Consider the following 16,638-nt stretch of genomic DNA (forward strand, 5'->3'; position numbering starts at 1 on the left):
TTAGTATTAAATGTACAAAGTAGCACAGCTATAAAAAGTATCCTATGTCCATCCGTATTGCTCATGGTTTTGTGTAATTACATTCTTAGTAGAATTACATGAAATAACCATGTCTGTCCACTCGCCCCTTTTGATTCTTGACTCACTTTTATGTTGCTGTGATAAGACACCACACAAAAAGCAACGTAGTAAAGGGTTTATTTCCTGTTATAACTCTCAGGTAACCCTCTATCATTGAGAGCAGTCAAGGCAGGAACCTGGAACCAAGACCTGTGGAGGAATGCTGCTTACTGACTTGCTCCCTGCTGCCTGCTCAGTTTGCTTTCTTATACAGCTGCCGCTGAGGTCTCCCATATAAATCATTAATCAAGGCAGTATCCCCACAAACTTGCCTATATGCCAATCTGTTGGAGGCAATTTTTCAATTAAGATCTCTTCTCAAGGTGTGTCTAGGTTTGTGTCAAGTTCACATAAACCAACCAACTGTATTAGTGAGATATTACAAATGCAGCCATTTAATGTCATGTATGCATGCAGAATAACTTTCTAATTTAAAAGTAGAGATATTTAAATACATTGTGTGTGTAAAATACAAGCTCCTATGTAGTTTCTATTTTTCACATGGTAGACCTCTAAAAGTGGAATTATTGGGGCGGAACTTGATGGACCATCTGACAGTACTGCTTAGAAATGTGCAGTTGGTAGATGTGTGCCCTGACTTTATTGCTACTGTAAAGGTAGAAATGGGAGTTTGTTTCTCTGCCCAAGTGATCGCTTTCATACCTTGGATTTATCCCTTGGTTTGATTTTGCAGCACACCTCCTGTGTCTGTGAGACTGTGTGTGGTCTGTTTTTGTCTTTCTACTTAACTCAGTTCGCGTTTATGCTTCAGTGTCGACACCATAGTAACGTACAATCCTGAGTATAGTGTAACAGAGCTATCCATCCTTTAATGTTCTCTTCCACATAGAATCCATGTCGCATTATTTTTCATTAGATACAGCTCGTTTTTAGGAAAACAAACATCTTTGGTTTTTTCATTCACATTTATTGCATGGTCCAGGGCAAGCTAAATGATTTGTTGTATTTGTCTCCTGATCTAAACTGGTTCTGTTTTCTTGTACTAGAACCCATGTATTATACGTAGTTTTATGTAACTAATTTAATTTCTCTGAAAAATCGCTCTGTCTTTCTGTTAAGTCCTTGCTGGAAATAGTGATTTGAAGTCTACTAGAACTTAAATTGGAAGATGTTTTAAAAGTATGCAGGGTTCTCTAGAATCATGTTTGTTTGTTTGTTTTCTTTTGTAGTATTACTTGACAAAATTTTGATGGCATCTATTCATTGTGGTTTGTTTGTTTGCTTTTGAGACAGATCGCACTCTGTAGCCCTGGCGGGCCTGAACTCACCATATAACCCTGGCTGGCCTAGAACTCACAAAGACCTACCTACCCCTTCCACTGCCCCGAGAGTGCTAAGATTAAAGGCATATATGCCACCATATATGGCCTTATTTAGTGTATTTCATGAAGATTAAGTTTATTCCAAGATTCATTTCCTATTGTCGATATATTTTAATGTGTGCTTTCTATTAACTAGAATATGTAATGTGTATTTGTTTTTCTTGCTCTTAAACAGCTGTTAGTGACACAGGGTTGTGGCACCACAGAACCGGAGTATGGTTTTGTTCTGTCATTCTGTCACACCTGGGTTGCAGAAGCCTTTGTTAGTGACAGCTGTTACTTAGACAGCCTAACCCCACAGTGGGCTTTTAGAAGTTGCTGCACTTCAGAGCTACAGTGTCCCTCCCCAACATCCCATGTGTTGTCCGGTCTGGACGGTCAAGGCCATGGCCATTGGGATCCTGCCCTCAAGATGCTTGTGAACCTCATTCCTTGCTTTCTGACTATGAGGTGAGCCCCACTGCCTGCCCCACATGCTCTCCTCACCCAGGTGTGCTGCCCTGACACAGACACAAGACACACACACACACACACACACACACACACACACACACACGGCCAGTTGATCACGGCCTGAGGCCTCCATAACCGTGAGAGAAACCAGACCTTTCTGTGAGAGTGAAGCCGGGGCCTCACGCGTGCTAGGCTAGCACTGTGCCGCCAGCCCAGCCTTTGTTCTTTCCTGCTGTAGCCACAGAACACTGACTTGAACAGACGTGCTGCTGAGGTAGCTGCTTCTGGGGTTATCTTTTCTTGGTTACCTTTTGTTTGTCTCGTTTCTGCTCAGAGATTCTTCTTGAGAAATAGTGTTTTTCTAAACAGTACAGCGTTTGAAGATATCCTTATTTCCAGTATATTCTAAATGATTTTTATTCATTTTGTTGTTGATATGAAAGGGAGAGGTGGAATTTTTTTCTCTTGTGACAATTCCAAGTGGTTACTATTTTCTGCTCTAGTTAAAGGCACCGTTCCCTTTCTGTCTCTTAGACTTCTCAAGATAAATAGAGTTGTTCTGTCTGCAGTCTCTACACCCCAGGTCTTCAGATTTATGATTTGCCTGTGCCTGTGCACGCACACATGATACACATGTATCCTAGCTGATCTTTGTTAAATGTCCTGGGTCCGTAGGCTTCTGGCTTTCCCGAAATACGGAAACCAACGAGCTCTTCTCTCTAAAGTATCTGCCCTGAGCCACAGAGGCATGATCTTTTTTAAAACATATTTTCTAATCTTAAAACACATTCTTCTAAAGATACAGCTCTTTTCTCTTTTAGCTCTACCTCTCTAAGAAACACATTTTCAAGAACTACATTGTCCTAGGTTGCTTTCTGTCATTATAATGAGCACCATGACCAAAAGCAACTTGGAGAAGAAAGGGTTTGTTTGTCTTACATCTCACATGGTCAAGGGCAGCCAAGGCCAGCATTTGGGGCAGGAATCTGGAAGCAGGAGCTGAAGCCGAGCCCACAGAGGAATGCCGCTTGCTGGCTTCCTCCTCCTAGTTTGCTTAGCTGCCTTTCATCTACAGCCTGAGCCCCCCTACATAAACCAGCAATCAAGGAAACGCACCCCCACAGATATGCCCACAGGCCGGGCCGGTGTAGGCAATGCCTCAAGTGAGGTTCTCTTCCGAGGTTTGTCAAGTTGACAGCTGAAGCTAACTATGACACACATCTAGGAGTTAGAAACAAAAACATTTTATAACTTGTTTCTGTGTGGATCCGTGTTAGACAGTCCTAGCTACCAGAGCATTGTGCTGAGCAAGACTTCCTCCCTCTTTCCCCCCAGTGACTAATTAGATGGTACTCTATCAGTATTGTCTGCCTGGGGTGCTTAGGGGCTGACCAGCACGGTAGTGGGCTATCGACTTAACATGTCTGAATTCCCCCCCCCATAAGTCTTTGTTCCAATTTTACTCTTTACATATGGAAGATGATTAAATTTGAAATGTCTTTTTCTGTTAATCTCATCACTTCTCATTTTGGAGTCTCTTCCTGTTCGGTGGTGTAATCTCAGGTATCAGTCCTGTTTTTCTCCTCTTGTCAGCCTTGGGTTGTTTGCTAGATATTATGGTTTTTACAATTTAGGCCATTGGATCTTGCTATATACTTAAAAATTTGTGAGCCAAGAAGTGGTAGTGCATGCCTTTAGTGCCTGCACTCGGGAGTGCGTGTGTGCGTGGTAATTAATGCAGGTGCCAGTGGGGACCAGAGGCATCGGGTTACCTAGAGCTGGAGTTACAGGCAACGTGATCCACCTGCCCGTGGGAACCAAACTCAGACTCTCTGCAAAGGCAGTATGTTCTTTTAACGGTTGAACCATCTTTCTAGTCCCGTCACATATCTTTCAGAAGTGTTAGCTTTGTTCTGGCTTGCTGTAAGCTTTGTGCAGTTCCACTCATCCTTTATCTTACACCAGATTAGTGCTGCTGCTGTGTGACTGTGCCTTGCTCTGCGTGTATCGTCTGTCATGGGGAGTAGAGGGACCTTCCGAAGACTCCCAGCCCTCCATAAACTGAAGATTACTCAATTTGGGTCTCTAGGAGTTGATGTATCTCAAAAGTTGTTTCTTACCAGACTTAATATATTTTTCCCTATGTATATCCAGACTGGTATTGGTCCAAGACTCACTGGAATCTCAGAAGTTATAGAACTTCCTCTCCCTGTGCTCTGCCTTATAGCGTCTGTATGCACATCAGTGTTTGGGTAGACGGCTGCCCTCCCTGCCTGCTGTCCGGGGTCTGGAGACAGATGCTTGCATATTGCGTTAGTTGCTGGTTGTGCTAGTTGTTTTTGTAGAGCCGTAGTCCATATAGCTTAAGGAAGGGAGAGTTTGGTTCACAGTTTCAGGGGGATTTCAATCATCACAATAGAAAGGCATGATGGAAAACACTCGGTTTATGGTAGCAGAAGGAGCCTACTCACATCTTGGTATAACAAAAAACTGAGAGAAGTGGCCAGAACCCAAGGGCAGGTATTATTCCTGCCTCCTGGCGTTCAAAAACATGTCTGGTAGGAACATTGTTAATTCACACCAAAACACCAGTCACTACCAGATACAAGAGAGCACAGCACCTTCCTAAGTTGGAAACATTTCATTCATTTTTAGAAACCTGCCCCCTTTGTGGCTGGGGTATTAAGTGGGTTAAACACCCATGTTCGAAGTATCTTTTTTGCTCCTCGGTTAGTAAAAGAAAACACGTGTTCAAAAGGAAATATGTATGTTTCCTTGACAAATTTTTCCCTATTGAATCATGGGATGACAGTGACGGTCAGGAGTGTCCGCCCTTAATTCTCAGAGGCAACTTTGACATTTTCATAAGTGCTACCCTGCCAGTCCCTGGATTTTCAGTTTATGGTATATAAAATAGTTCTTCATGGGTCTTGGTCATTAGCCGTTGGTCACACTTGTTATTTTACTGTGGAGCATGAACAAAGAGCTTTAGCATGAGGCCTCCACCCATCTGACTAAGGGAGCCCAGTGCATTTATTAGGGTTACCACAGGGGCAACTGCATCACCAGAAAGCCATGTTCCTGGACCTCGCTGCACTGCTTGAGGCAGCCCCACAGCTCAGAGTACCCTCTCCCCAGCGGTTGCTGTTGCATATTTCACCTTGAGGAGAGGGGGCCTTGTGAAGCGTAAAGGTTGGGGGAGCTTTCTGAGTCTTGGGAACTTTGTGTACTTGCTTTCTCCAGAGCCCCTCTTTTAAAATCAGTTGCAGTATAGGGGGCATTGTTACACAGCAGTTCTACTCCAGGGTGTTGAACCAGCTGCCTCTGGATTAGCTTTGTGATAACTGGACTTTGCTGAGTAACTGTTGAGTAACTGAAGGTTCTCTGGGTGGTTTGAGCTCTAGGGCTATAGGGTAGTGATACAGCTCTGACCCTGTGTAGCAGTTGTAAATATATATGAAAGTTTAACATGAAAAACAAGTTTCAGGGACCCTATAAAGGGAGTGTAGATGGTGATGGTGAGGGCGCAGGACAAGGTGGTAGGTATATGAAAGACTTGCAGGTGATGCCTAGATGAACAGCACAAGCTAGCCATTTAAAGCTCTAGGACAAGGTATTCTAGGGAGGGGAATGATGTGTTCACAGGTCCTGAAGTGGGCACGTTCCTGAATGGGTATAATAGCACATGGCTTGACTGTCTATAGAGTGAGCAGAGAGGCACAAATGCTGTAGGAAATTGGGATAGGCAGGGACAAGTTGTTTGCATTTGTTCAGCCTTCAGTGATCTTCCATTGCTAGCTTTAAGCTTTGTGCTTTAAACACATAGTATATACCAATTGTAGAAAGTAGTGAGTTTTGTTATAGGATTGCTATACATATAATGTACTTGATCATAAAACCCCCTGCATTATTCCCAATGTGCTGTCTTGGTATCACCCATGGACATCAGTTTCCATATACTGGTCTACAGCCCTAGATGTCCCTACCTGTCTTCTGAACATACTCCCATGAATGTGCTCATCCTTGGTAAAGCCAGTGTCTCTGCCTCTCCCCACTAGGATCCCCTGTGAATGCCCCCTGTCCTATTCACTTGAGCTCAGTAGTTCAGAATCATACACAGTCCATTTTTGTGTACTCAAGGAATTACCTGGTTCTGTTGACTCTGAATTAAAATGAGTCAGGGAATGGAGAGCCAAGGAAGAAGTGGAAACTGTGAGTGTAGACCAGAGAAGGTGTGGTGGGCACGCCAGTAAAGAACGGTGCTGAAAAGAGCAAGTGAGAGAGCTCCAGGCAGAGCTATTAGGACAGGTTTTGAGCACTGGTTGGGGAGGATCTGGCAGAAGAGAAAATGAAGCTTAAAAGCTTTCAGAGCCGTTTAACAACATCCTGCCTGACAGGTGACGTCAGGTGTTCTTTTCAGGAATGAAAAACTTGGGTTACAAATCCCCTAGAAATGCGCAGTTGTCTGGATTTGCCTGCCTGGGAAGTGATGCTGGCCACTGTTGATAGAATTAACCCATTGAGCCTTAGCGTTTATCCCAGTATGAATTGAGAAAATAAATTTATATGTGGCTCACAGCGATTCCTATGAACAAATAGTGTCCTGATAGAGAGTGAATTGCATGGTAGCACCACAAAAGCAAACACAACAGTATATGTAAGACCCTGCGTCTCTAGCATTCCAGCGCCTGTTCTTAATGGGGGGAGGAGAAAGACTCATATTTCTTTTCATATGAAGAATCTGGAAGGTCACTAGAAGTTCTGCAGTGGGGTGGGAGGCTTTTTAGCACTCTTGCTATAGCTTTAGGTTATAGGAGGGAGAATCAGCATTAGGGTTAGCTTATTTTTTAGATTTTTTTAACTATTTGCATGTATGGCTGTTTTGCCAGCATTATGTCCGAGTACCATGTGCATGCAGCCAATGCCCGAAGAGTCTAGAAGAGTGTAGGAGCCTCTGAAACTGTAGTCAGAAATGGTTGTTAGCTGCCATGTGGGTGCTAGGAACTGAGCTCAGGTTCTCTGCAGGAACAAGTATTCTTAACCACTAAGCCATCTCTTCAGCCTGCTTTTTAGATTCTTGAAATGTGTGCATTTATAACCTGCTTAGATCTGTCGAAAGACTGAATGTGATTTTTATTCCAAAGATTAACACTGGTGGTGTTATTTCTTCCTTTGTGACTGTCCACTGTATTATAATAAAACATGTTGAAGGTCAGTCAGTAACTTAATGGTAGACCCCAGAATGCATGAGGCCCTGGCTTTGATCTCTGGCATAGAAAAGTTGAAGAATCATGTGCCAAGACTGGTTGAAAAACAGTATCTGTGTTGACCCTGGGGAGCAGTGGTGCATGATGAAATGTTGCTGGGGGAAAGGAGAGCTGTCCTTCAACAGATCCCACCTGTGCTGATTCAAGGAGCAGCTTGAAAGCTGGGTATAATGGTGCATGCCTTTAATTCTAGCACTTGGGAAGCAGAGGCAGGAAGATCTCTGATTTCAGAGCCACATAGTGAGAACTTGTCTCAAAAAAAAAAAAAAAAGACTTGGTAAACTAGAGTGGGTCCAGTAGGCAGCCCTCTCACGGGTATGTTCTAGGGTAACATGAAAAAGAAGTTCTTGCTGTCCGTGATGCCACAAGGAGCAGTGTCAACTTTTCCATAGGCCTGCCAAGACATGTGGCTTCATCTCTGTCTCTTTTGGTCCCTCTTGGGTTTAGAACAGTGACCATTGGTTGACTAGGCAGGAGATAGCCTTAACTCTTCGGTTCTTTGCCAGTCGGTCTCGTTTTCCTTTTCAAATTCTCAGTGTTGAGAGCCACTCTCTAAGTCCTATCCTTTACAGGGCTCAGATTTTGGAACTTTCTTTCAGTGGGTGCATGTCCAATATTTTTCTTTTTGAACACTAGGTAACCAAAGTGATTTCTTTAAAAGTGAAACTAAACCTGGGAAACCTTGTAATTTGTGATGTTGTTTAATAGCCAAGTCCTGGGTTTATAATGGGCATCTTTGTCTAATTCAGAGGTGACGCTGGGGGGTGATTGGTGGTAGGACATCACAGACCACTGTGATTTCAAACTCTTGGCAGGTACATCTCCGTTCATGGATGCGCTAACAGCCAATGGGACAGCCACCATACAGACGTCTGTTACAGGAGTGACAGCTGGGAAAAGGAAATTTATTGACGACAGAAGAGACCAGCCTTTTGACAAGCGGTTGCGTTTCAGTGTGAGGCAGACAGAGAGCGCCTACAGATACAGAGATATTGTCGTCAGGAAGCAAGATGGCTTCACCCACATTTTGTTATCCACAAAATCATCAGAGAATAACTCTCTAAACCCAGAGGTGAGAGACACGCCCCAGACTGGTGTCCTGGCCTGCTTTGCTGAGTGACACTCTTCCTGATCTTTCTAAGCCTTCTGGGGATATGACAGATGCTTTGTGTCACACTTGTGGCCACAGTGACACATCCTAGGAGGAGGGTGCTAAGCAGCCACTCCATTCTCCTGCTTTGGGAACTGTGGCTTTAAAGTGGGGTGTGGTGGCTGCATCCTCCGTCTCTTCATCCCCCAGCCCCTACCCCAAGTCATCTGTAGACCATGGGCTCAGCAACCTTATGGCCTCCGTAAAGTCACATGGAAATGTATATACATGGGCTCTGCATTAGCTCACATACATCAGAATCTTGACGAGTTCTTTGTTCAGACCAGATAGAAGTACCCTGGGTCTTAGTCCCTTTCAAGACTCTTGGCTGTCATCCTGCTTTAAGGGTGCCATCAGCATTGTTGCAGACACATGTCCTTGTCAGGACGTAGTAATAGATGAGGGAGCTTTCAGTGACCCAAGGTAACTAACGTGCTCACAAAGTTTGGGAACCAGTTCTGTGACGGCTCTAGAATCCAGTGTGATTGTACTGCATTATACCTCACAGAGGTTTGCATTCTGGTGGTTGCTTCTTTGCCAGCGTGCACATCTTGGGCAAGTAGGTATCTGGCCAGAATCACAAAAGGCTGCTCCTTGGTCGGCCTTTGGACTGCAGGGTGCCTTGGTTAGTTACGTTAAAATGCCTCACGAAGGTCCGCTCAAGTGGCGTGTGCGCAGTGGTGCGTCCCCACTCAGCGCACTTACACAGCACTTTAGTGTCTTCGTTGTGTTAGGTTGCTGAGAAGAACAGCCCAAACCCCAGAACCAAACTCCTTTCTTGAAACTGGCTGAATATGCCACCTGCTGTCCAAACAAGAAATTCCAGAAGATACCTGTGTGGCTTGCCTTGTCTGCTGAGATCCGCCCACGGTGGGTGTGGACCAACCAGGCCACTGATGTTTATAATTTGCCGTGTACTTGTATTTCTGCTTCATCTCTGGCACCGTAACCCCTGGTTATAGAAAACATGAAGCGTGCTCAGTGTTTACAGTCACAGTGGGTGAGGCAAACCACATCAACATGGAGGTGCGTTGATTTCAGACCTGAACTGTCCCATTAAGGAGTGCTTTGTTTAAAAAAAAAAAAAAAAAATGCTTTGTAGGATTCTGTGCCCAGAGTGCTCTTGACCACTTGGGTTTGTGGTGACTTCCAGGTGATGAAAGAAGTTCAGAGCGCCCTGAGCACAGCCGCGGCCGACGACAGTAAGCTGGTGCTGCTCAGCGCTGTGGGCAGCGTCTTCTGTTGTGGTCTGGACTTTATTTATTTTATACGGCGCCTCACAGACGACAGGAAGAGAGAAAGCACTAAGATGGCAGATGCTATCAGGTATGTACAAATGGGGGTTTCCAGCCAGCCACTGGGGTCCAGAGGGTCTTTGAGAGAACAAGCCTCATGGAAAGTGTACATGTCTTCTGAAAGGCACGTAGCAAGATTAATAGGCAATGATACCTCCCTTGCACAGGTCACTGAATTCAGGCCTGGCTTGAGCTCGGAATTTGGGGCCTGCTGTGATGATTTAGCCTGCTGTGTATCTGTGCTGTATATTGTCTCTCAAACAATAGCATGCCGATGGCCGTGCTCGCAAGCTGTCCAGCTTTGTGACAGACAGTTCCATAAGATCACACGGTGAATGTGGTTCTTTCATAATGTTCTCCCCAATTTCCTTCCAACTACACAGAAAAGTAAATAATGCAATTAAAAGTCCCATTTTCTTATACTCATCCAGAAAATGTACTATTTAGTTGCATGTGTTTCCAGCCTGTTGTAAATATTTTTAATTTTTTAAATGATGATTAAAAGCTGTATTTTCAGACAAGTACATTGTAAAGTGGCTAGATCACCTGAGTTGTCCCTCACACTTCTGTGATGAGAACTTGAAGAAAAAAAAATTTTCTTTTTTTTTGAGACAGGGTCTTGCTGAATCCTGCTTCAGCCTGCCAAGTCCTGCGATTATATCCAGGCCACTAGCATGCCTGGCTTGAAATCCACTTTCTCAAAAGTTTTCAAGTCTACAGCATAATCAACATGCCCTTCTCAACCTAAGCATTTTAATCTATGTCCGTACAAGTAATACAAATTTAGTTTTGGATTCTGTTACTTGGCAATTTCTTTTAGTTTTGTTGTTGTTGTTGTTGTTGTTGTTTAATGTCACATTACCAATGTGGAGCTACATCCATTCCCCCGGTTGGTATTTTCACTGTATCCTAATAGTTCAGAAGCCATCCTTAGACCCTTCACATCTCGATGTAAGCAAAGCACATTTCCTTTACCTTGCTGACCACTGCAGCTAAAAGTAAGAGTGTCTTAATTTTTTAGAGGTGAGTTTGGTTTGTGAGGCCATCCACCAACCCGGAAGGTCTCTATTTCCCTGCCCACTTCTCTAGAAGGACATTGTCCTCAAGTGAGCCCCTGGGACCCTTTTGTGTCTACCTTTCTCATTTTAGCAGATCGAAAATTGAAAGACTGGCAGGTGTGCAGGTGCAGTAAAGTAGTTTGGACCTTCTCTCAAACTCCCAGGTCCTTGTAGAGCTGGAGCTGAGATTCTGAAAGGTTACAACTCAGCGTTACCCCATGGCACTCCTGGTCTCCTCTACGCCCCCAGGCGACACACACAGGGTGGAGTGGGGTTTTGTTCAGTTTTCTGTGTTGGAGCCTCTGGAGTATGACAGATCCCCCAAATGGTTCTCACAGATACTGCTTCCAGGCCCTGGAATTACGAGGCATCGCTTTGGCCTTACGTAACCTTCATCACTTTCAAAATTAACAGACACCTGGATGAAGGAGGCTCCCCACCTTCTGTTCTAAGAGCATCCAACCCGTGGGCTACACGCAGGCAGCCAAGGATAGCTGTGAATGTGACCAGCGCAAAATCATAAGCTTACTTAAAACTTAGTTTTTTTTAAGAACTTCATTGTATAGTTCTCAGACACGAAACTTGCACAAGTATCCTGTTGCAGTGTAAAAGGATTGACTGTGCCTGCTGGCTGTCTTTCTGAGTGTGATCATAGCCTGATCAGTTTTTTCCTCAGAATTTTGAAATTGTATAATATTACTAAATATTCAGAATTTTTGATCTCCTAAATATTTTTCAGGCTTGTGGTATAGTAGTAGGTGGCACATTCTTCTTTTTCAGTTGGAAATTAAGTTGTTTGCTTAATGTGCCTAAGTCCCTGACAGATTGTCAGTACCTATGAAACAACTGTATAGCGGTATGACACACTTACCAGCTGTGCCACTGAGGCTCTGCTCCAAGACAACTTTAGGTGTTCCTCACACTTGGCCTCCATTTGGGATCAGTGGGCATGAACTTGAGATTGATTTTTACCCAAATATGGCAGCTTTGAGTATTTTTCCATGTGTTCACATTGGATCTACACAGAAAAATGTGTGCTCTGATAGCCCTGGCCCAGTAGAAATTAAATAAAAACTAACAAAAAAGTATATGTTCTAATAGCCCTTGCCCAGGTTTTAAAAAAAATTAAATAAATTAAATTAAAAATATAGAGCTCACCAGCCAGTGTCTCAAAGTTTGGCTCCTTTTTCCAGGTGCACTTTCCTTGAGCTCCTCATGTGAATCTTCCTGAGGCTCTCTCCCTCCAGTGTTGAGTTACACTGGACAGCAGCTGTTGGGATTAGAAAAACAGAAAGAAAAGCATTGAGACAGATTCAAATAATCTCATTTCCTAAACGTATTAAGTAATTTTAAATGTTTATTTTCTTTTTGTTTTCCACCCTCCACATGTCTGTCATAAACAGCCAAATCCTACTTCAGCAAAACATACCTGTGTCTTGAAGCAAATACATTCTTGTTGATAGGAGTTTTTCTTGCTATACTTTAGCAGGTCAAGTAAACAGTGAGTCACGCCACATTCAGTTAGCTCGTGTGTATTTGCTTCTGTGGTATCCCTTGTCTCAGATCCCTTAAAACTGTGAGGCAAAGGGACTTCGTTGTGAGTTTGTAAAAATGAGACCGGGGAAGATTGAGTTAAACACTGGTTGTCCATTGTCACACCTTGCTGGTGCTAGCCACTTTGCAGATGTGTTATAATGAAGTGTCCAGGACACTAAAAATAAAGGCTCAAGGACCGGGAGTCTACTCACAGCTGGCACCTCTTCTTCTGTTTAACTCAGCTGAATAAGGGCAGCAAATTGTCTGGTAACAATTCTAGATCCTCATTGCTCCACTTTGTCCAAACAGCCCCCAGCCTTATGTGAGATTATCTAGCGTTTTGATACCAAATTAGTAAATGTTCTTCCCAGCAGGAATTTTGCTTAATGCCAAGTCTTTCCAAAAGAAATAGGCAGCTCCTTCCTCTGACACTGGCTCTTCAGGGGCCCTGGCCTGAGGAGAGTCAGTGCCTCCCCTTAGGGAGCATTGTATCTTGACTTGATGCTCGCAAGACTAATCCTTCACGGCCCTGAGAAGTTTGTGCTAGAAAGGATGCTGTCAGATTTTGGGATTTTCTGTGTGGCCTTTGTCTCTATCTGTTATCTCAGTTGACACATCAGAGCGGTTAGTTCCCGATAAAAAGGGGAAAGCGTTCCAGACTAGAATTCTGACCCTTCCAGAAAGAGCCATCATTTCAGCTGAAGTTACTCCAAGCAACAATAAAGTCTTAAGATTTTTTTTTCCCCATAAGACTTTAGAAACAAACAAACAAAGACTTCAGAAACAGGTTTTTTTTTTTTAATGTAAACTGGTATAGCAGTATTAAACAAACTATAAATCCTTATATTATTTCTCTGTAGAATTATTTTACCATTCGGATCATTCTTTTCACATTAATTACCATCCCGTTGTGGTTTCTAGATCTCGGCACTATGGCGGCGCTCTCGGTATGTGGAGTACATATTGTAAGAATATCTGCTCCGTGTCATGGAAACCACGATTTTAGCAGTCACCTTTCCAAAAGGTGTCAGGGACAGCATAGGCCGTGGAGTCCCAACCCAGGTTACTGACCCTCAATCCCCAGAAGGCAATAAGATTGTGCCTGCAGCACCAGCCTGCTCAGAGGTTGCCTGGCTCTCTTCCTATAGCAAGCCCCACTGTGGTCTTTCTAACGGCTCCTCGGGCTTTCTCATCTAGGAACCCTTAGTGCAGACCATTTATTTGAATGACTTAATTCTTGTCAAGTCAGAAATCCCATAAACTTTGAATATCTTCTGCTCAGCCTGGAGGCAGCCTGGTGGCAAGCTGCTGAACTCTGCAGTCCTTCGTTGGGTCACCTCCCTAGGCTTAGGGACAACCTAAACTACTGGTATTATGATTTTCAGAGATGTGAGCTCACTGCTCCAGTGTTTTAAATTGTTGAGTTATGGAAAACACTTTGTTGGCTCTTTACAGTGCTAAGAGTTAGGCCCAGGTTTAGAATCCAGTCATGAATAGCTCTAGGACCTTCCATTATGGCTCATCCTGCCTGCGAGGGACTCCGGTCTACATTTGGTTCTTTGCCTTTGCTCCACCATGTTAAATCGTAACAAGGAGCCATCTCCGAACACATAGCCAGCTTCCAGGTGTTTTTCCCCATCCGAAAACTGACTTGCTTTTCCATCCTGAGCCTGACGCAAGCCCTCAGGTAGCATTGGCTCTGTTTACTGGGCATGCACTTGCGCAGTAAGGGCACTGCTGTCCTTTGAGCTCCTGCTGCAGTCGGATCTCCTTTGCCAGTCCGGTGTCTCAAACCACCCAGTCTCTATCTCCCGGCAGTCACTCAGTGTAGTTCAGGATAAATTCACGTTATTGCCAGCTAACCATGGTCAGAAGTCACGTACCAGGGCTGGGTCTGACCCCACGCTTTCTGATTCCTAGCCCACTATTGTTCACTCAACTTCAGACATTCTTGGTGTGTCCCAAACCAAACTTCGTCAGAATCACTCCTTGGTTGGTCATGAGCCCTGAAATGCGGTTGGACTCCAGCAAGATGTACTGGGTAGAAAGCCCTACCAACTACAGGCCCAGACTTTGTGGCAGCGCCTTTCTGCCAGGCTGTTTTTAAGCCGTACATACAGCATACAGCAAATAAACCCATGGCCCACAGCTTGAGAGAGCACCTTAAGCAAATCTCATCTCTTAATGATTTTCGTAGAGTTTACATCTTGGTAAATTGAATTCCATGATAGACTTTTTTCATCTGCTCAAATTATGCAATGTTTTCAGTAATTCCCCATTTATTTTTCATTTTAGAAACTTCGTGAATACTTTCATTCAGTTTAAGAAGCCTATTATTGTAGCAGTTAATGGCCCAGCCATTGGACTAGGAGCATCCATATTGCCTCTTTGTGATGTGGTTTGGGCTAACGAAAAAGCTTGGTTTCAAACACCCTATACCACCTTCGGACAGAGTCCAGATGGCTGCTCTACCGTTATGTTTCCCAAGATTATGGGAGGAGCATCTGTGAGTACCATTTAAAACAAACTCATTCTAGAAGCCGTCCTGAGGAGATCTAGCTTGGTTGTTGTTGTACATGATGTATGTAGTGTGCCATTCTGTGGGGCCTTCCCATACCAGCTATACAAACAGTTCGGTTTGCTTCATGAAATGCCACGAACTCTGTGCTGTTTGTTGTGCACCATTCCCTAGGAGCTTACGGCTCTGCGTGGTTAACACTGGTATCCACTCTCCATCCAAAATCCTTCACTTCAGGGGGCGCAGCGTGCATAGGAAAGCAAAGGGTTTCCCCGCTTCTGTGGTTTTCCTTTTTTCAAACTGTTTAAACAAATCCATCTGTACTCATTAATGCTTATATTGTAGCTTGTGTTTTGACAAGCAGATACAGACTTGAACTAAGACAGAAAGTAATGTCATGGATGGGGTTCTCCTCAGGTGACTTCTGCAGGAAGTTTCCGATAGCGAGTGCCTGGTAGAGAGCTGTTGAGACACATACACAGCTCTGCAGCATACCCTGCCTGTGGGCTTGCATGGCTGCTTCATGTCCATTATCACTGTGTGTGGGCCTCACAGGAAGAGTGTTACCCATGAACACAATGACAGAACTAATGCATTCCCTGAGGAGCTGGCAGCCATCTGCCGACAGCACCACTCCCAAGTGGGGTAACAGACTTTTGTTGGAAGTGATCACAACCACTTGTGGTCTGTGCCCCTGAGACCCAACTCCTACCCAGTTGAAGGAAGGAACATCTCCAAGTGCCTCTTCCTGGAAGAGATATCTTGATGAGGGAGATTAGACAATAAGAAGCTTCTATCAGAGCCACCAAGCGTTACAAAGAAGGGAAAGGATGGGTGCTTCCTCTGTTGGTTGTGGTGGAAAGGCCTAGCAAGTGCTCCCATACAGCAGTCAACCTATAAACAGCATACATGGACCTCAGAATACCCCAGAAAATGCAGAGGCAACCACAGCTTCACACTGCGGACCCTCTGCCAAAGAACATCATCAACAAGAAGCACATGTTTGCTGGCCATGCACATCCCCAGTGAGGGCTCCTGCTGTGGTCGGATCACATAGCACTTGATAGAGTCCATGTATAAGCCTCAGGTACTTGCTGAGCAATGTTTCTCAGAAGCAGCAGGGACATAGGAGATGGTAAAAGATAGGGCAGGGCCCTGAGTGGGCTCCTGGGTTCATAGAAAAAAACCATCAGTGAGGAAGCTAGCAAGATCAGTACCATTTATAATAAAGCCTAGTAATTTCCTGTGTTTTATCATCTGAAGATGCAGCCTGCATGTAGGAAGATGTAGGGGAAGGGGAACTCTCTTATCTAAACTGATAAAGCCTAGGGACCTATGGTCTGGTTCAGGCCAAGTCCATTAGTTCTCACTGGACCATCAGGTCATTACCCGTATCCTTGGGAATGATTCCATGCAAGTACCTCAGCTTTGACAGTCAAGCTACAATAGCAAAGTCACATGCTATAGCAAAGTCACATGCTATCTTTTTGGGGTCACTGGTGAGATGCTCCATCCCTCAGATCATGGATATAGTACCAGGACCACCATGGCCAGCAACCAAGACTGCCCAGTGTTAGTTGCACCCAATTCATTGCCATCCTTATTGAATATGGATCTGATACTGCAGGTTGCATTCTTTCTCATTCATTCCTCCCTTCTCTCCTTTACACATCCCTACCCTACACACCCTTCTCCCCAGTCTTCAGGCTCCTGGCTGTTCATCAAGGCCACATAGCTGCTACAGACACATATTATCCTAACCTAGACTTCCTTCTTCTCTGCCACTTTAGATGACCACAGTTTTGTGGGCATTTTCTATGTATGGGCCTGGTATACATTTCCAGTGTAATCATTTGATGTCCCCAGCATCCTTTGCTGCTAAGAATGGCCCATTCTTG

The 16,638-nt window shown here is 44.3% G+C and overlaps 1 protein-coding gene across 2 annotated transcripts in view; it reads left to right on the forward strand.

Annotated features, from left to right (window-relative positions):
- Positions 1-16,638, forward strand: part of Cdyl (chromodomain Y like) — a 133,875-nt gene that overhangs the window by 109,162 nt on the left and 8,075 nt on the right. For both annotated transcript variants that reach the window (XM_021652400.2, XM_060372963.1), the window contains 3 exons: positions 7,999-8,255; positions 9,487-9,659; positions 14,518-14,728. In XM_021652400.2, the coding sequence (XP_021508075.1) occupies positions 7,999-8,255; positions 9,487-9,659; positions 14,518-14,728 (641 nt within the window). The remainder of the gene's footprint in view (positions 1-7,998; positions 8,256-9,486; positions 9,660-14,517; positions 14,729-16,638) is intronic.

Source organism: Meriones unguiculatus, chromosome 19, assembly GCF_030254825.1.
Source record: "Meriones unguiculatus strain TT.TT164.6M chromosome 19, Bangor_MerUng_6.1, whole genome shotgun sequence".
Classification (NCBI taxonomy): Eukaryota; Metazoa; Chordata; class Mammalia; order Rodentia; family Muridae; genus Meriones; species Meriones unguiculatus.